We start from the raw sequence: 21,178 nt of genomic DNA on the forward strand, positions 1-21,178 counted from the left end.
TCTTGTCAGGCTAAGGTTTGGTACCAAGTAGAACGGGTAGAGGTGGAACTGAAGACAGAAATGGGCAGGAGGCGATGGGGTGGAGAGGACTATACTGGTAGTGTTCACTGGAGCAGAAATATGAGACTTTCCCAACGTCTGCTGACACCAGGGTGGAGGCAGGGCTGTGGAGTTCAGCTTGAGATACACTGAAGCCACGGCAGGGCTGTGGATGGGAGACCTGTGGGGCCCTGCAGCTAGTGAAGCCCTATCAGTCCAGTGCCCCCTTCTCACAGGCCCTGAGACACCCAGCCTGCTCTTACTCCTGGGCCTGTGCTGTGACCACGCAGTGTAGCCCAGTGGTTAAAAGTTCATGCTTCAGGGCAGTGATCTCCAAACCTGTTTTGTTATGTATATTTTCTGAACATGTGTTCCAAGATAGGCATATTTATTTATAAAGTATAACAATACTTTATTGACTAATAAACCTTAAAACAGTGACAAAAATTTAACATATGGTGAGATAAGTAAAATACACAATCTAATGCTTTTTCAAGAAATTTGGATTACCTCTTGCACCCCACTTTGGTAGCCTCTGCTCCCAAGGGTCATATGTTCTGGCTGTGTGAAGTTGGGCGACTTAACCTCTCCAAGCTTCAGTTTTCTCATCTGTAAGGTAAGGATAATAAAAGCATCTGAGAAATGTGAGGGTTAAATGAGATAATTCAAGTAAAGCTCTTAATGCCCACAAGAAGAAAAGTCTTCTCCCTAAACTTGAGCATTAGAATTCAGTCTCTCTAGGGACTTCCCTGGCGGTCCAGTGGTTAAGACTCCGCTTCCACTGCAGGGGGCGCAGGTTCCATCTCTGGTCGGTGAACTAAATCCCGCATGCTGCCTGGCCAAAAAATAAATTACCTGAGTTTTAAAAAATAAAAGACTGAATGACAAAAAAAAAAAAATTCAATCTCTCTAGCTTCTCTCTTGCTATGCTGAAAATAGATCCAGGTCATTTTCATTGGAAATATTCTACGCAAGAGATAGCTAGGGGCAACCAATATCAAATGTGGGTGAGATACATAGGTTAGAAACCTCCATATTTCTCATAGTAATTATATTGGGTTTGGAATTCCTGACTTCCTCTGTTGAATAGTTCTTGAAAGCCTATTAAAGCAGATTTCTCTCCACCTAAACATACTAATAAAAATAACTGACACACTATGCCAGATGCTGTTCAAAGCACTTTACACAGTAATATTATCCTAGTCCTTGCAACCAGAGTTCGGTGTCATTATTATCCCCATTTTGTTAAGTATGTTGCCCAAGGTCGTACAGTTAGGAAGTTATGGAAGCAGAACTCAAACTGAGATGCACTGCAGCTCCAGAGCCCACGTTCCTAACTACTGCTCTCCGGTGCTTCTGAAGCTGCTGGGGGCAGAGATCTTGTTGGGGTCGTGGCTGTAGCCTCGCGGCTACAACAGCGCTTGCTGCACGGTCTGTTTAATGACAGAATGGACAAAGATAAGAAACACGATTGCCCCGTCAGAGGGATGTAGAGTGGGCCCCCAAGGTGCGCGTGTCCCTCGTAAGCCCGCAAAAGCTCACACGAGACACCCTGACCAGTCCAAACACCCTCCGCCACTTCCGGTCTTGGCCCCGCCTCCCAGAGTTCTCGCTGTCCGTTTCGCGTTTAAGAATTTTGTCCTCAGCGTCGATCCGTCTCCCGGCCTTCGCCGCTGCCATGGCGGCAGCTCCGCCGCTCTCCAAGGCCGAATACTTGAAGCGTTACTTGTCTGGGGCAGATGCCGGCGTCGACGGGGGCCCTGAGTCCGGCCGCAAGCGTCGCAAAAAGCGGCCGAAGACTGGCGGGGCCGGCGGCAAGGGGTGAGTTGGCCCTGGCGGGGCGGGGTCCGCGCGGCTCGCCGCCCCTAATCTTCCCAGCTCCGCCCTCGGCCCGGCTCTTCCTGGGCTCCTCGCCGGCGGCCCCGAGGGGCCCAGCGCCCTTGACTGCTCGCCCGGCGCTGCCTGAGCCCGGAGTCCGCTCAGACCGCTCCTCGCGCCCCTGGGCAGTGTCTTCGACGTATTCAGGCCCGGCTGTAACTTTCATTACTCTTTTCCCGCCTTTGTAGCATTCCGTCCTCTCCCGCAGAGAATGAATATTGTGCCCTGAGACTAAAGTGGTGAAGCGAATTCAGAGGTTCTGTGCGTGGATATTAAGGGCCCAGAACATGTCGGTGGGGATTCTCCAATGCCAAGGACTCCGGTCCTGAGTCGGAGACCTATGCTCACTTCCTGTTACTCTTTCTACTACTACTAACAATGACAACTAACGCTTATACAGTTCTTGTCATGTGCTAGGCACCGTTCTAAGTACTTTAGACCTAAACGATTTATTTAAGCTTCATAACAGTACCACGAAGTAGATATTTTTGTTACCCCCACTTTTCAAACGAGAAAACTTATGTGGCCCAGTGTACTGGGTTGAATAGTGCCCCTTCCCTCCAAGGCATGTCCACCCAGAACCTCAGAATGTGACATTGTTTAGAAATAGGGTCTTTGCTGTTGTAATTAGTTAAGATGAGGTCATAGTGGGTTAGGATGGGCGCTAAATCCAATATGACTGGTGTCCTTTTAAGAAAAGGGAAATTTGGATACTGAAACAGACTTACAGGGAAAACTACCACGTGAAGATGGAGGCTGAGACTGGACTGGTTTTATGCTGACAGTAGGGACTACCAGAAGTTCGAAGAGTCAAGCAAAGGTCTTTCCCTAGAGCCTTACTGGCGGGCATTGCCTTGCAGACACCTGATTCCAGACTTGAAGCCTCCAGAACTGTGAGAGAATACATTTCTGTTGTTTTAAGCCACCCAGTTTGTGGTACTTTGTTAGGCAGCCCTAGGAAACTAATAATATACCCAATAAAGTCAAGTAGTTCCGAAGAACTAATCCATTTCCTCTCCTGGTTTGGTTGTTGTGTTATTCTTGCTTTCTGTCCCCTCTGACTTGTGTGGATTCCTTGGAGGCAGTGCCATGTAGTGAAATTAACTTGAGCTTTGGAGTAACACTGATAAGTCCTAGCTGTGCCACTTTATGGGCTGTGTGGCCTTGGGCAAGATATTTCATCTGTCTAAGCCTCAGTTTTTTCATCTTTAAAAATGAGAGTAATTCTGAATGATATCACTTATATTAAGTGGTTGCTGTGATAAGTGATCTTGCCTTTTCAAATAGTAACTGTTAATAATAACTGTTTACATCATGGCATTGTTATTATTTGGACTCATCCGTAGTTTATCCATGTAACAAACATTTATTGAGTACTTCCTATGCCAGTTTTTGCAGGGTGTTAAGGATATCACTGTGAGTGAGAGAGGCATAGTCCCTACTCTGATGGAGCTTATAGTTTAATGGGGATACAGCCTTTAAACAACTAATTACACAACTGGTTGATTTATTTCCTTTGTGATAAAGTATTCCAAGAATGAGTTAACAGGGGTTCTTAGTTGGGGGAGGTAAGTGAAATAGTATTGGAAGGTCTGTGAAGGAAGTTATATATATGCTAGGATTTTAAGAATGCGTAAGAGTTTCCCAGTAAAGAATGAGAAGAGTAGGTCAGGCAGAGGGAAGGAACTGAGACATGAAACTGATACGGAAAGGAATTTGGCTCATTCTAGGCACCAAAAGATGACTAGTGAGTAGTGAACTGAGGAGGCAGTGGTACAAGATGAAGTTGGCCGTATTGGCAAAGAATGGACCATAGATCTTGTAGGATTTTGAGTTTTAGCCTAAAACCAAAGATAAGTGTTTGTAGGCTGTTATCCAAAAATGTTTCTTCTCTTTTGATCTTTTTATTTTTCACATTTAGAATGCGGATTGTGGATGATGACGTGAGCTGGACATCTATGTCAACCACTAAAACAGAAAAGGAGGAAGAGGAAGATGATGGAGATTTGCCTGTGGTGTGTATCTTTTGAGGCTGTGAGGACTTTGAAATGCAAGCCTCTCAATCTCGACTCCCAGTGCAGGGTAGATTAGTAAGGGGGAAAGTTGAGGGCAGAGAAGAGGTGACACTTTCCAGGAGCTATTTTAAAGTAGTCTTCTTTGCTGATGCCTATACACAGTCTTTGTATATGGAGGGCTCCATCTGCCTGGAAATGGGAACTGATCACAGAGAGGCAGGATTCCTCAGTGTCAGTGATAGAGCCATGATTAGAATTCGCCATGGTTCAATTTGTTGGAACGTACCTTAAAAATAACGTTCAGGTTCAATCAAAGGAAACTTTTTAATTGCTCATTTTATTCCCTGATTCAACTAAGCTTTAAATTATATGCTCTTGCCTAAGTACAGGAGATATGTAGATTAAGAGAACATAGTGTCTGTACTTTGCAGGTCATACTCTACAATGGGAAACTGAATTTCAAATGACAATATGGTGAATGTTGGAGATAGAGTTCACATATGTACCAAGTGCTATTAGAACACAAGGGAGATAGCACACTTTTTATCCCACTGGGAAATTCCATGAAGGATGGAAATATCTGAATTGAATTTTAAAGGATGAGTAAGAGCCAGGTGGGTAAAAGCATAGGCAAATAAGTTAGCATTGGTATGGTCATGGAAACTTTGCTCAGAATTGCTGAGAAACGAGGTGAAAAGGAGAGCTGTTGATAGGCTGTATTATACTAAAAGGTTGTAAAGGTGAATTCCAGATGAGTGTGTTTAATGTTAATCCCCAGCATATTCTATAATATTGATAGATTATTTAAAAGACGGTTTGTTAGTAATTAGAAGGGAAATAGTGATCGTAAGGAGCCAATTTAGTTTCAGTCAGAATGAATTACTGAAACCTAGTTAATGTTTATAACATTTGTTGTTATTTTTAAATTTTATTTATTTATTTATAAATTAATTAATGAATTTTATTTATTCATTTTTTTTTTGGCCGTGTTGGGTCTTCGTTGCTGCGCACAGGCTTTCTCTAGTTGAGGCGAGCAGGGGCTACTCTTCATTGCGGTGCGCAGGTTTCTCATTGCGGTGGCTTCTCTTGTTGCAGAGCACGGGCTCTAGGCACACGGGCTTCAGTAGTTGTGGCACGTGGGCTCAGTAGTTGTGGCTCGCGGGCTCTAGAGCACAGGCTCAGTAGCTGTGGCGCACAGGCTCAGTTGCTCTGCGGCCTGTGGGATCCTCCCGGACCGGGGCTCAAACCCGTGTCCCCTGCATTGGCAGGCGGACTCTCAACCACTGTGCCACCCAGGGAGCCCTATTTTTTTATTTTATGAAAGCAATACATGTTTATTATAGAATATTTTGTAATTGTAAGAACGTTTAAGTTTTAAAAAGAATATAATAATCACTTTTACTGTGACCATTCAGAGATAACAACTGCTAACGTTTAGATGCTTTAATTCATAGATTGTAATACTTGTATTTTATTTATTTTTTCAAGTATAATTGGGATTATACTATACATATGGTTTTGGAGCCTGCTCTTTCACTTAATAGTATGTTGTCAGTACTTCAGTAAGACTTTAAAATATTCTTTGAGAATGTGACTTTTAATGGTTGCATAGTAGTTCAATATACATATTAATTTAATCTGTCTTATTACTGGCTGTATGGGGGGTTGTTCCTGTTTTAAAATATCATAATGATTTAATAAACATTTTGGACATAAATCATTGTAAGAATCCATTTATTTCTTTATTCCTATGAAGTGAAATCAATAGGTTAGAGAGTATGGTCATTTTGAGGTGTTTCCCATATTGCTTTCCAAAAGGTGGTATGAATTTACACTCCCACTAGAGGTGTATGGGAATGTCAGTTTCCCCATTTCTTCATCAATATTGGAGCATTATTCACATCAACAAAAACAACTGCAAACCTATGTCAATTTGGCAGGTGAACAGTGGTATCCAGATTCTTTGAAAAATAGTAAAATGAATGATTTTTCATATGTTTATTGGGCTTTTGTATTTTATGAATTTCTTGTATTTGTCCATTTTTTTAGAAAATTGGAGTTTTAATTTTTTTCATTGATTTATTTGATATTTGTATAATAGGAATATATTATCTGTTTTACACCCCATAGGTGTATTTTGTCATTGGCCTCTTCATTTATAATAGTTTTTGACATTTAAAAATTTTGATTTTTTCTAGTCAGGTCTGTTAAATTTGCTTCATAATATTGTCTTTTGCTCTTATGATTGCCCCAAAACCTAAAGAAGGGAAGCTTTAGCCCCACTGCTAGACTCTATGCTTGTTACAACAGACCTTGATTATTGAATTCATTTTTGTTACTCCAAGATTATCACAACCAATAATTAGGACAACCACAGTAATAGAGGCAGCACAAGATTAATAGGTGTAATTTACCATGTACCAAGCACTGCTAAGCTTACATGAAATATCTGTTGAATCCTCATAGCAATCCTTTGATCCTGCTTTTACAAATGAGGAAATTGAGGCTTAGAATAATTTGCCAAAGGTTATACAAATATTAAGGGGCAAAGCTGGGAATTTAGATCTCAATTCATCATGTTTTTTTTTTTATAAATTTATTTATTTATTTATTTTGGGCTGCACTGGGTCTTTGTTGCTGCATGCAGGCTTTTCTCTAGTTGCGGCGAGCGGGGGCTACTCTTTGTTGTGGTGCGCAGGCTTCTCATTGAGGTGGCTTCTCTTGTTGTGGAGCACGGGCTCTAGGCACACGGGCTTCAGTAGTTGTGGCATGCGGGCTCAGTAGTTGTGGTTCGCGGGTTCTAGAGTGCAGACTCAGTAGTTGTGGCGCACGGGCTTAGTTGCTCCGCAGCATGTGGGATGTTCCCAGACCAGGTCTCGAACCCGTGTCTCCTGCATTGGCAGGCGGATTCTTAACCACTGTGCCACCAGGGAAACCCCATCTTGTTTGAAAGCCTGTGTTTTTAATGCCTAGTGAGAGATCTCAAAACTAGGTTATATGAAGAATGATGGTAGGATCTTGGGAGAAGAGAAGAAGTAGAGGGGAATTCAAACCTGGGTTTGAGTTTCAGTTCTGCCACTTGCTAGGTTGAGAAAGTTACTTAACTTCTCTGAGCCATAGTTTGCTCTTAGTAGTGTGGAGCCTTTCTTTCCAGGGCTTTTGTGAGGATTAAGTGAGATAATATAAGTAAAGCACAAAACACAGTGCCTTGCTCATAGTTGCTACTGTGTAATTAGAATTTATTATGCCAGCCATCTTGGAAGGTCTATCATGTGGAAAGGGGATCAGTTGCATCAGAGGTGGGTCTAGGGTGGATGGAAAGAAGTTATAAGAAGGTAGATATGGGTCCAATGAAACTAAGAACTTTCTAGCCCCAAAATGCAGTGGACTGCCTTGTAACATGAGTTCCATGTCAGTGAATTAGTTCCCTGTCAGGGAGGGACTACATGAGTGATCATTTATCAAGGATACTGTAGAGAAGTTTCCAGATTTGTTTGGGAATTTGGATGATATGAAATATGGTCTTATCCCTTAAAGATTCTATGAGTCTGTGTACATTTTAGTGACTTCTTTTGGTTGGATACTAGAAAAACTGTCATTGTGACTACCTACAAGAAGAAAGTTTTCATAAGGAGTCCAAAGCCCTTAATGAGTGATAGGATGACAGGAAACCTGCCTGTGTTTTCACTCTGAATGTAAAAGTAAAAGGGTAAAAGGAGTTTAGCTTTTAGCTTACAAGTGGCAGTTGTATACCTGGCACATTAATAAGAAGGTTTGTAATGAAAGAAATTAACCTCTGGAGGAAAATTGATTAGTCAGAGAAAGATCTATAATTAAACCATCCAGTGACAATCACAGGTTTATGGAGCAAATGTAACTGAGGACCAGTACCGGTTTCTTCATGGCCGTTTTGGGTCTTCATGTGCCGTGTATTATTAGGAATGGAATAGTCATAGCTTCAGGTTCTTGAGACAGCAACAGTGCTACTTGGCTGGATCCTGTGGATTTCCTTAACGTATTGTTCTGACTCCCACAGGTGGCTGAGTTTGTGGATGAGCGGCCAGAAGAGGTAAAGCAGATGGAAGCCTTTCGTTCCAGTGCCAAATGGAAGCTTCTGGGAGGTGAGTTCCAGCAATTGGTAAATCTGAATTTCCCATTTATAGGAGAAGCCTTTTTTTTTTTTTCTTTTTTAATTGAAGTATAGTTTACAAGACTGTGTTAGTTCTAGGTGTACAGCAAGGTGATTCAGATATATATATATATATATATTTTTTTTTTTTTTTTCAGATTATTTTCCATTATAGGTTATTACAAGATATTGAATATAGTTCCCTGTGCTATACAGTAAATCCTTGTTGCTTATCTGTTTTAGGTACAGTTGTTTGTATCTGTTAATCCCATACTCTTAAGTTACCCCTTCCCCCCTTCCCCTTTGGTAACCATAAGTTTGTTTTCTATGTCTGTGAGTCTGTTTCTGTTTTGTATATAGATTCATTTGTATTATTTTTTAGATACCACATATAAATTATATCATATAATATTTGTCTTTTTCTGTCTGACTTACTTAGTATGATATTCTCTGGGTCCATCCATGTTGCTGCAAGTGGCAATATTTCATTCTTTTTTATGGCTGAGTAATATTTAGGTGTGTGTATGTGTGTGTGTGTGTGTGTGTGTGTGTGTCTGTGTGTGTGTGTGTGTGTGTGTCCCGCAGCTTCTTAAACCAGTAGTCTCTTGATGGACACTTGGGTTGTTTCCATGTCTTGGCTATAGAAATAGTGCTGCTGTGAACATTGGGGTGCATGTATCTTTTTGAATTAGTGTTTTTATTGTTTCCAGATATACACCCAGGAGTGTAGTTGCTGGATCATATGGTAGTTCTATTTTTAGTTTTTTAAGGAGCCTCCATACTGTTTTCCACAGTGGCTGTACCAATTTACATTCCCACCAACAGTGGAGGAGGGTTCCCTTTTTTCCACATCCTCTCTAACATTTGTTATTGGTAGACTTTTTGATGATAGCCATTCTGACAGGTGTGAGGTGATACGTCATTGTGGTTTTGATTTGTATTTCTCTAATAATTAGCGATGTTGAGCATCTTTTCATGTGCCTTTTAGCCATCTGTATGTCTTCTTTGGAAAAATGTCTATTCAGGTCTTCTTCCCATTTTTTGATTGGGTCTTTTTTTGATATTGAGTTGTATGAGCTGGTTGTGTATTTTGGATATTAACGCCTTATTGGTTGCGTCATTTGCAAATATTTTCTCCCATTCCATAGGTTGTCTTTTCGTTTTGTTGATGGTTTCCTTTGTTGTGCAAAACCTTTTAAGTGTAATTAGGTCCCATTTGTTTATTTTTGCTTTTATTTCTTTTGCCTAAGGAGACTGAGCTGAGAAAATATTGCTACGATTTATGTCAAAGAATGTTTCACCTATGTTCTCTTCTAGGAGTTTTGTGGTTTTAGGCCTTACATTTAGGTCTTTACCATTTGAGTTTATCTTTGTATATGGTGTGAGGGAATGTTCTAATTTCATTGTTTCACATTTGGCTGTCTGGTTTTCCCAGCACCGCTTGTTGAAGAGACTGTCTTTTCTCCATTATATATTCTTGCCTCCTTTGTCATAGGTTAATGGACCATAGGTGTGTGGGTTTATTTCTAGCTCTCTATTCTGTTCCAGTGATCTATGTGTCTGTTTTTGTGCCAGTACCATGCTGTTTTTATTACTGTAGCTTTGTAGCATAGTCTGAAGTCTGGGAGGGTTATACCTCCAGCTTGATTCTTCTTTTCTCATGATTGCTTTCACAATTCTGGGTCTTTTGTGGTTCAATATAAATTTTAAGATTATTTATTCTACTGCTATGAAAAATGTCATGGGTACTTCAATAGGGTTTGCATTAAATCTGTAGATTGCTTTGGGTAGTATGGCCATTTTAACAATATTAATTCTTCCAATCTAAGAGCACAGAATATCTTTCCATTTCTTTGAATCATCTTCAGTTTCCTTTGTCAGTGATTTATAGTTTTCAGCATATAGGTCTTTCACCTCCTTGGTTAAGTTTATTCCCAGGTAATTTTTTTTTTAACGCTATTTTAAACAGGATTTTTTTTTTAATCTTCTCTTTCTGATGTTTCATTGTTAGTGTAAAGAAATGCAACAGATATCTGTATATTAATCTTATATCCTGCTACCTTGCTGAATTCATTTATTAGTTCTAATCATTTTTGTGTGGTGGCTTTAGGGTTGTCTATGTAGAGTATCATGTCATCTGCAAATAGTGACAGTTTTACCTCTTTCTTTCCAATTTGGATAGGTTTTATTTCTTTTTCTTGTCTGATTACTGTGGCTAGGACTTCTAATACTATGTTGAATAGAAGTGGTGAGAGTGAGCATCCTTGTCTTATTCCTGAATTTAGTGGGAAAGCTTTCAGTTTTTCATTGTTGAGTATTATAGCTCCACTGACCATGAAGTAAGTGCCAGTTGTCAAAGGTAATCACATCACCTAGACAAAAGATTTTTTCCAATATGAATATAATCCTGTGTGTAAATGATTTGCTGAGCTAGAAAGTGTGAACTGCAAAATAGCATTGCTGCTTGGTTCACATCAAGACACAATATGTTTATTTCTTTACATAAAACTGCACATTTGCTTTTTCATACAAATCAGGCCCACTCAATGGAGATGGCTTTAGACCTTTTGACATTTGAACTACATAGCCTGGGGGGCCTTTGTAGACACTTTTATAATTCTTCCTTAAAGTATTATCTCTGTGTAAAACTTTTGAATTGTTCTTCCTGGTGGTTACTTATCTCTTACTCAGAAGTGTCTCTTTTTTTTTTAAATTGAAGTATAGTTGATTTACAGTGTTGTGTTAATTTCTGCTGTACACCAGAGTGATTCAGTTATATATACATTCTTTTTTATATTCTTTTCCATTGTGATTTATTACAGGATATTGAATATAGTTCCCTGTGATATATAGTAGGAAAAAAAAGTGTTATACTTTGTGCCTTTAGGTTAATTATCCTAAAATTCTGATTAGAAAAAAATGCATAACAAAAGTGACAATTGGCTGTGGGTTTGTCATAAATGGCTTTTATTATGTTGAGATATGTCCCCTCTCTACCCACTTTGGTGAGAGTTTTTGTCATGAATGAGTGTTGGATTTTGTCAAATGCATTTTCTTTGTCTACTGAAATGATCATGTGTTTTTGTCTTTCCTTTTGTTAATGTGGTGTATCACTCTGATTGATTTGATTTGTGTATGTTGAACCATCCTTTGTGACCTTGGATTGCATCCAACTTGATCATGCTTGATCATGGCGTATGATCCTTTTTATGTATTGTTGGATTTGAGGGAAGCCTTTTTTTTCTGTCCTACACTTTTCTTTTTAGAGGAATGCATAGTTTATTTTAGTGTGTCACTGACCCTGAAAAATATAGTGAAAAAGAATTTGGAACTTTTTCAGAGGTAGTAAGATATGAGAACTGAGAGACCAAGTATTCCACTTTTTCTTATATTTTGGTGTTAGGGTTACTGAGGTCAGGAAGTGACTCATTTGGGTGTCTTTCAGCACCCACTCCTTTCTGGCCCAGAATAGGAGAGCACTTAGTATATATTTGGAGGAGTTTACGAGAATCTGAGGAACAGAATTTGGAGACTAAAGCAACCTCTGTCCTCTCCCAGGTTGAAGTGACACGTGTATGGGCCAAGGATCAATGTTTTCTATCCTCTTTTTTGTATTAATAAATCTTTCTTTGTTCTTCCCTTAATTATTGGTATTTTGCAGCACATTATCCTCCATTTGCCACTCTACACCCTCTCCCTGGGCTAGTAATTTAACTCTCTATTTAAAACATTTTTTGAGTTCTTGAGAGTTTGATAAAGTACATTTGTTATGTCTGAGCAGAAATGAGACCTAGTCTTATTTGCCCTAGTATTCCCTCTGCCCAGCACAAAGAGTTGCCATTAAGACATATTTCTTGAATTGCTAATAGGTATTTGATTCTTACAGCTTACTGCTCTTTGGTAAATCATCACTTGGGGCTTAGCAGTCATTTCCCCTTTTCCAAAAACTTGGTGGTAGGTCTGCTTACTAAGGGACACAGACTAAGAAATACTTGGTCCCACTGAGTCACAGCCCTGGTCCCAGCAGTCATTTGGGCTCTATGTGGCCAGTGGAAGAGTGCTGATTTTTACCCTCTCTGTTCCATTCTTACATAAGCAAGGATCTTGCTTCTTGATAGTTAACTCCTGTTTACCCTTGATGCTTGTTCCCTTTCACATATGGAGGGTAGAAGAATTAACTCCTAAACAGGATTTATTCTTTCTGTGTTATACTTTGTGCCTTTAGGTTAATTATCCTAAAATTCTGATTAGAAAAAAATGCATAACAAAAGTGACAATTGGCTATTGGTTAGTGATCACCTTTGCCTCAATTTTTAGTACATTATTATTATGTTTTATGAATGAAAACTTTATTATCAGTATTATTTTATCAGAATCCTGTTCACTCATATCTATTATTTTCTGCCTTATCCTGTGGTTGTGTTTCCAGTCTTCTTCACAATCCTTTTTTCAGAGAGAATCTTCTGATTTCCATATCTGTAGGTCTAGGAAGTGACACACAGACACACACACACACAAACATAAACGTGCATAGTTGTTTTTCATTTGCCTCGTCCTCACTGGCCCATTTGTTACTGGAAATATCCTGACTGATCTCTGACCCTTACTTCCTTTTTATAAATATCATGGAATTTATCAACCTCGTGGATTAGATTTACTGTCAGGTACCCCACAGATATCAATACTTTTCTCTGAGGGGTGGATTCCAGTCAGAGGATCCTATTCTCCAAAGTAAAGGAGTTGACTTCGTTTCATTCATCCATTTAACAAGTATTCATTGGGTCCTACCCAACTTTTATTTGTGTTTGTATTTTATTTGTTTAGGGAGATCAGTGATAAGAAATAGAGGGAGAAGAGAAACTGGATTTTGGAACTGTCCTGATTTGCTATAAACATTTCATTCTGTTATGCCTTTGAATATTGAAAGTCTCAAATGCTTTCCTTTTCAAAGATTGCACATGGACTCTGGAGTCAAAAACAAATCTGGATTTGGATATTCATTCCACCACTTACTAGCAGGATGACTTTGGCAAACTACTTAATCTTGCTGAGTATCAACTTCTTCATCTATAAAATAGGGATGACAGTGTTTATCTCCTAGGCTTGTTATGAGAATTAAATGAGATAATCTATATAAATAATGGGCATGCAGTAGGTGATCAGTAAATGCTGATTCTTTCTTTCTGGTGCTCTCCCCAACTGTAATAAAGAGCACAATGGCATGGATTAAATAGTTAACAGCATTTCATTTTGATGCGGCACAGATTTAGTCAATTTGCCTTTTGAAAGAAGAGTGGATACAAACTATGAATTATCTAGGCTAAATATCAGTAGGAGCTTCTGATGGGGAACTCTGTACAAATAAGGTTTTGGGAAGAACATTGGATTGGGGGTTAGAAGGCTGGAGTTCTAGCCTATCTCTTCATCTTAGTAGCTATGACCCCTAGGTAAGAAATCACTTAGTTCCTTGGAGTCTGTGTTTTCGTGTCTGTAAAGCAAGGATACCTGCCCTGCTTACCTAACAAGATGTAACATGAAAAATACATTTAAAATGCTTTGCAGATTTATGACTTGTTAGGCAAACATGAGAGATTATTCTTAGGATATACATGAGTGCTGGTTTACTACCCCTAAGTAAGAGTTGTGCATACCTTTTGGGCTTTCTGAAGAGTTTTGAGATGTATCCTGCCGGGGGCATCTTTTGAAACTTTGGTTACAAGGGTGAACAGAGCACTTGTAGGAATCTGACTCTTTGCTATTTGTGTTTAGGCCACAATGAAGATCTACCCTCACACAGACATTTCCGTCGTGATACCCCGGATTCATCTCCTCCTAGGCGGGTCCATCATGATACCCTGGATTCGTTTCCTCCTAGGAGGGTCCGTCATGACACCCTGGATTCATCTCCTCCTAGAAGGGTCTGTTATGACACCCCGGATTCATCTCCTCCCAGGAGGGTCCGTCATGACCCCCTGGATTCATCTCCTCCTAGGACAGTCTGTCATGACACCCCGGATTCATTGCATCCTAGGAGGGTCCGTCATGATACCCCGGATTCATCTCCTAGGAGAGTCCGTCATGATACCCCGGATTCATCTCCTCCTAGGAGGGTCTGTCATGATTCCCCAGATCCATCTCCCCCCAGGAGGGCCTATCATGACTCAGACCCATCTCCCCCAAGGAGGGCCCGTCATGATTCACCGGATCCTTCTCCCATCAGGAAGCCTCATCGTCATTCTTCAGGTGTATCTCCTAGGAGGGCCCGTCATGACACACCAGATCCATCTCCACCTAGGAGAGCCCACCACAATTCCTCAGATATCTCTCCTCGCAGAAGGGCCCATAACAGCTCCCCTGACACAGCTCAGCCTAGAAGGACTCTTGACTCCGTGGACACACCACAGCTCAGGAGGGCCCATCATAATTCCCCTGACTTGGCTTCTAATGTCCCTCATTCACTGCCCAGAACCAAAAGCAGTAAAGCCCCAGAAAGCTCTAGCAAAACTTCTCCACATCGGAAGGGGCCAGGACCTTCTCATCTATCACTCCCAAAGAACAGCAAGTGTGAATATGACGCAGAACTCTCTCCTCCACGGAAAAAGCAAGCAAAATCCCGTTTTGGAAGTAAGCAGCATGATTCTAAAGGTGAGCATTTGATTGTCCATGAGAGAGACTTGTTCCCGAGGCACTTTCTTTTGGACATTTTAGTTGCTTTATTAGGTATTTGTGATCTTTAGAAATGAGAATGGAGCTTTGGAGAAGTTTTAAAAACTGGAGGGAAGTGGTGACAGGTTGGGCTGAGGAGAGTTAAAAATTTACAGTAGCAGGGAGGAAATTTTTATATATCCTTTTGTATATTCTCCCCACCTCATATAAAGATATTGTATACATGTTTGTTGCATGTATAGAATGCATAGAAATGTAGAAAAAGGTCATACAAAATTCTGTCATTCAGAGGCAGCCACTGCTAGTGTTGTAACCAATGTCCTTTTAGTCTTTTTTTTTTCTATTCATTTATGATGTAGTTGAGACTTGTCTAGGCAGTAAGTACATATTGCATGTGTAATCTTGCCTGTTTTTTTACACTTAACATTATCTTCCCCATGTTGTAGAACATCTCTTTGTTAATATAATTTTTGTTGGTGTTTACTTAACCATTTCCCTAATATTGCGTATTTTAGGTTATTTCTAAACCTTTTCTTCTATAATTCCATAATGAACATCCTTATACGTAAACGGTTGCCCTGTTCTGAATTATTTCCTTATCTACTTCTAGATAGATTTCTGGGGAATTGAAGTACTTCTAGATCTGTTTCCTAGGAAACTAAGTACAATAGAAATTGATTTATTGGGTCAGAGGGTTCTGTGCTTTTAGGACTGTTGATATGTATTGCAGATTGCTTTTGGGGAAGGTGATTTGTGATGCTTATGTCTACGATTCACACCTGTGTGGTGAAATTTGTTTACTCCATCTTTTGTCCCTAGGTACTATTTTAATTTTTAAATTCAAATACATTTTTATACTTTAGTCTGAGGACATGAGAATATAATCCAGGTAGTTTTAAGTTTCACCACACCACTGAGACCTGAGCGCAGTTTGTTTTTTGCCCACTCTTTATGTGTGGATAAATATGACACAGATGGTAGCCTTATCCACCAGAGGGCAGACAGCAGAAGCAAGAAGAACTACAGTTCTGCAGCCTGTGGAATGAAAAGCACATTCACAGAAAGACAGACAAAATGAAAAGGCAGAGGACTATGTACCAGATGAAGCAACAAGATAAAACCCCAGAAAAACAACTAAGTGAAGTGGAGATAGGCAACCTTCCAGAAAAAGAATTCAGAATAATGATAGTGAAGATGATCCAGGACCTTGGAAAAAGAATGGAGGCAAAGATCGAGGAGATGGAAGAAATGTTTAACAAAGACCTAGAAGAATTAAGGAACAAACACCTAGAAGAATTAAAGGACACACAAACAGAGATGAACAATACAATAACTGAAATGAAAAATACACTAGAAGGAATCAATAGCAGAATAACTGAGGCAGAAGAATGGATAAGTGACCTGGAAGACAGAATGGTGGAATTCACTGCCACAGAACAGAATAAAGAAAAAAGAATGAAAAGAAATGAAGACAGCTTAAGAGACCTCTGGGACAACATTAAAGGCAACAACACTCGCATTATAGGGGTCCCAGAAGGAGAAGAGAGAGAGAAAGGACCCAAGAAAATATTTGAAGAGATTATAGTTGAAAACTTCCCTAACATGGGAAAGGAAATAGCCACCCAAGTCCGGGAAGTGCAGAGAGTCCCAGGCAGGATAAACCTAAGGAGAAACATGCCAAAACACTAATCAAATTGACAAAAAAGACAAAGAAAAATTATTAAAAGCAACAAGGGAAAAAACGACAAATAACATACAAGGGAACTCCCGTAAGGTTAACAGCTGATTTCTCAGCAGAAACTCTACAAGCCAGAAGGGAGTGGCAAAATATATTTGAAGTGATGAAAGGGAAGAACCTACAACCAAGATTACTCTACCCAGCAAGGATCTCATTCAGTAAGTGGGAAACACAAGAGAAGAAAAGGACCTACAAAAACTAACCCAAAACAATTAAGAAAATGGTAATAGGAACATACATATCGATAATTACCTTAAATGTGAATGGACTAAATACTCCAACCAAAAGACACAGGCTCACTGAATAGATACAAAAACAAGACCCATATATATGCTGTCTACAAGAGACCCACTTCAGACCTAGGGACACATACAGACTGAAAGTGAGGGGATGGGGCTTCCCTGGTGGCGCAGTGGTTGGGGGTCTGCCTGCCAATGCGGGGGACGCGGGTTCGAGCCCTGGTCTGGGAGGATCCCACATGCCGCGGAGCGGCTGGGCCCGTGAGCCACAATTACTGAGCCTGCGCGTCTGGAGGCTGTGCTCCGCAACAAGAGAGGCCGTGATAGTGAGAGGCCCGCGCACCGCGATGAAGAGTGGCCCCCACTTGCCGCAACTAGAGAAAGCCCTCGCGCAGAAATGAAGACCCAACACAGCCATAAATAAATAAATAAATGAAAGTGAGGGGATGGAAAAAGATATTCCATGCAAATGGAAATCAAAAGAAAGCTGGAGTAGCAATACTCATATCAGATAAAATAGACTTTAAAATAAATGTTACAAGAGGCAAGGAAGGACACTACATAATGATCAAGGGATCAATCCAAGAAAAGGATATAACAATTATATATGCAGCCAGCATAGGAGCACCTCAATACATTAGGCAAATGCTAACAGTTACAAAAGAGGAAATCGACAGTAACACAATAATAGTGGGGGACTTTAACACCTCACTTACACCAATGGACAGATCATCCAGACAGAAAATTAATAAGGAAATAACAAGCTTTAAATAACACAATAGACCAGAGAGATTTAATTGATATTTTTAGGACATTCCATCCGAAAACAGCAGATTACACTTTCTTCTCAGGTGCACACGGAACAGTCTCCAGGATAGATCACATCTTGGGTCACAAATCAAGCCTCAGTAAATTTAAGAAAATTGAAATCGTATCAAGCATCTTTTCTGACTACAACGCTATGAGATTAGAAAGAAATATCAGGGAAGAGACTGTAAAAAACACAAACACATGGAGGCTAAACAATACATTACTAAATAACCAAGAAATCACTGAAGAAATCAAAAAATACCTACAGACAAGTGACAACAAAAACACGATGATCCAAAACCTATGGGATGCAGCAAAAGCAGTTCTAGAGGAAAGTTTATAGCAATACAATCCTACCTCAGGAAACAAGGAAAATCTCAAATACACAATCTAACCTTACACCTAAAGGAACTAGAGAAAGAAGAACAAACAAAACCCAAAGTTAGTAGAAGGAAAGAAATCATAAAGATCAGAGCAGAAATAAATGAAATAGAAACAAAGAAAACAGTAGCAAAGATCAATAAAACTAAAAGCTGGTTCTTTGAGAAGATAAAATTGATAAACCTTCAGCCAGACTCATCAAGAAAAAGAGGGAGAGGACTCAAATCAATAAAATTAGAAATGAAAAGTTACAACAGACACCGCAGTAATACAGAGCATCATGAGAGACTACTACAAGCAACTCTATGCCAATAAAATGGACAACCTGGAAGAAGTGGACAAATTCTTAGAAAGGTATATAACCTTCCAATACTGAACCAGGAAGAAATAGAAAATATGAACAGACCAATCACAAGTAATGAAATTGAAACTGTGATTTAAAATCTTCCAACAAACAAAAGACCAGGACCCGATGGCTTCACAGGTGAATTCTATCAAACATTTAGAGAAGAGCTAACACCCATCCTTCTCAAACTCTTCCAAAATATTGCAGAGGAGGGAACACTCCCAAACTCATTCTGTGAGGCCACCATCACCCTGATACCAAAACCAGACAAAGATGTCACAAAAAAAGAAAACTACAGGCCAGTATCACTGATGAACATAGATGCAAAAATCCTCAACAGAATACTAGCAAACAGAATCCAGCAGCACATTAAAAGGATCATACACCATAATCAAGTGGGATTTATCCCAGGGATGCAAGATTATTCAATTTATGCAAATCAGTCAATGTGATACACCATATTAACAAATTGAAGGAGAAAAACCATATGATCATCTCAATAGATGAAGGAAAAGCTTTCGACAAAATTCAACACCTATTTATGATAAAAACTCTCCAGAAAGTGGGCATAGAGGGAACCTACCTCAACATAATAAAGGCCATATACGACAGACCTACAGCAAACATCATTCTCAATGGTGAAAAACTGAAAGCGTTTCCTCTAAGATCAGGAAGAAGACAAGGATGTCCACTCTCACTGCTATTATTCAACATAGTTTTGGAAGTCCTAGCCACAGCAATCAGAGAAGAAAAAGAAATAAAAGGAATACAAATTGGAAAAGAAGAGGTAAAACTGTCACTGTTTGCAGATGACTTGATACTCTACAGAGAGAATCCTGAACGTGCCACCAGAAAACTACTAGAGCTAATCAATGAATTTGGTAAAGTTGCATGATACAAAATTAATGCACAGAAATCCCTTGCACTCCTATACACTAACAACGAAAGATCAGAAAGAGAAATTAAAGATACAATCCCATTCACCACTGCAACAAAAAGAATAAAATACCTAGGAATAAACCTACCTAAGTAGGTCAAAGACCTGTACTCAGAAAACTGTAAGACACTAATGAAAGAAGTTAAAGGTGACACAAACAGATGGAGAGATATACCATGTTCTTGGGTTGGTAGAATCAATATTGTGAAAATGACTATACTACCCAAAGCAATCTACAGATTCAGTGCAATCCCTATAAAATTACCAATGGCAGTTTTTACAGAACTAGAACAAAAAAATCTTAAAATTTGTATGGAGACACAAAAGACCCTGAATAGCCAAAGCAATCTTGAGGGAAAAAAACGGAGCTGGAGGAATCAGACTCCCTGACTTCAGACTATACTACAAAGCTACAGTAATCAAGACAATATGGTACTGGCACAAAAACAGAAATATAGATCAATGGTACAGGATAGAAAGCCCAGAGATAAACCCGCACACCTGTGGTCAACTAATCTATGACAAAGGAGGCGAGGATACACAATGGAGAAAAAGACAGTCTTCAGTAAGTGGTGCTGGGAAAACTGGACAGCTACATGTAAAAGAAAGAAATTAGAACACTCCCTAATACCATACGCAAAAATAAAATCAAAACAGATTAATAACCTAAAAAAAAAATATATGTGTATATATATATATATATATATATATATATATGGCACAGATGAGTATGTTGAGATCTCACATGCTAGTCAGTCACTAATAACTTGGGAATAGAACCCCACATCCTGCCTATTGGTTTTAAAAGTTGTTTCTCACTTTGCTCTTCTCCCATGTCATTCGTACTTGTATTTAGGTTAGTGATAGTTCCTCACAAGAGGACTAAATGAATGTTGAACATTAGCCTGACAAATTCTTTTTTTAGATTCTGCCAAGGGGATTAAAGACTTTACTGTTTAATTTCCAGGCTCTTCCCCCAGCCATAGGAAATATCATAAAAGCTCTTCACCCAGGAGACATCAGAGTCACATGTTGGACTCTTCTTCCTACCCAAGTGACAGTAGGAAAGCCTCTGACTCAGATCTTTCTCCTCCACGGCATAAACAAAGTTCAGGGCCCCGGGATTCTGATTCAGATCTGTCACCTCCACGGAATAGACCTAGGCACGGGAACTCTGATTCTGACCTCTCTCCACCAAGGAGGAAACAGAGGGCCAAATCTTCTGATTCCGACCTGTCTCCACCTCGAAGGAGTCAGCCTCTGGGAAAGAAGGTAAGAATTTTCAGGAGCCATATCTTCTCTTAGAGTAACTCCTGTCTTTTAGCTCTGTACAAGTCCCAGAGATCCAAGCCAAAGCAAGAAGAGGTAGCTCTTAGTAGCATAGTAAATCTAGCTCACAGGACCTCTAGGGCTCTTTTCTTCTCTCTGAAGTCAGGACTGCCTAACCCAGCCCAGGTGAACTTGCAAATAGCAGATTTCCTAAAGAGCTTCTGCCTTTATATCCTCTCAGTTCCATGAATCTCATTTTAATAGGTCCACAGAAACTTCCTATTTTCTTACGAGTAAACTGAGAACGTAGTTTACAGAGTGGAGTTAGGAGCACGAACCTTGTGTCAAACATCACATATTGGGATCATACTTCTTATATGTACTATCTGTGAGATTTTGAGCAAGATACATAATATCTCTAAGCCTCAGCTTCTTCATCTTTAAAATGTGGATAATAGTAGTACGTACTTCATAAGGTTCTTGTGGGAATTAAATGAGTCAGTAAGTAAAGCTCTTAGCACAGTGCCTGGGACAAAGTAAGCATTTAGTGTAAGCAGTTTACTATTATAAATTGGACTGTAGGTCTCCAGAGCTTAAAGAGAGGCACTTAAAATATAAAACGACTGTTAGAAATCATATCACCTGGGAAATAAGTATTTTGTATTATTTTAAATCTGTGATGAAGCCTGAATTAGCAAAACAAATCCGCATGAACCCTGAGTAATTGTGTT

At 39.7% G+C, this 21,178-nt stretch overlaps 1 protein-coding gene across 2 annotated transcripts in view; it reads left to right on the plus strand.

Annotated features, from left to right (window-relative positions):
• The first annotated feature begins 1,665 nt into the window (after nt 1–1,665).
• Nucleotides 1,666–21,178, plus strand: part of BUD13 (BUD13 homolog) — a 34,581-nt gene continuing 15,068 nt past the window's right edge. The window contains exons 1-5 of one of the 2 annotated variants that reach the window (XM_082411086.1): nt 1,668–1,860; nt 3,839–3,932; nt 7,969–8,053; nt 13,831–14,706; nt 20,146–20,450. In XM_082411086.1, coding sequence (XP_082267212.1) covers nt 1,718–1,860; nt 3,839–3,932; nt 7,969–8,053; nt 13,831–14,706; nt 20,146–20,450 — 1,503 coding nt within the window. In that variant the 5' untranslated portion in view covers nt 1,668–1,717. Of the gene's footprint in view, nt 1,861–3,838; nt 3,933–7,968; nt 8,054–13,830; nt 14,707–20,145; nt 20,451–21,178 lie in introns of both variants that reach the window. The other variant, XM_082411087.1, reaches the window with a different exon arrangement.

Source organism: Balaenoptera physalus (assembly GCF_965194825.1).
Source record: "Balaenoptera physalus genome assembly, chromosome: 10".
NCBI classification, from domain to species: Eukaryota; Metazoa; Chordata; class Mammalia; order Artiodactyla; family Balaenopteridae; genus Balaenoptera; species Balaenoptera physalus.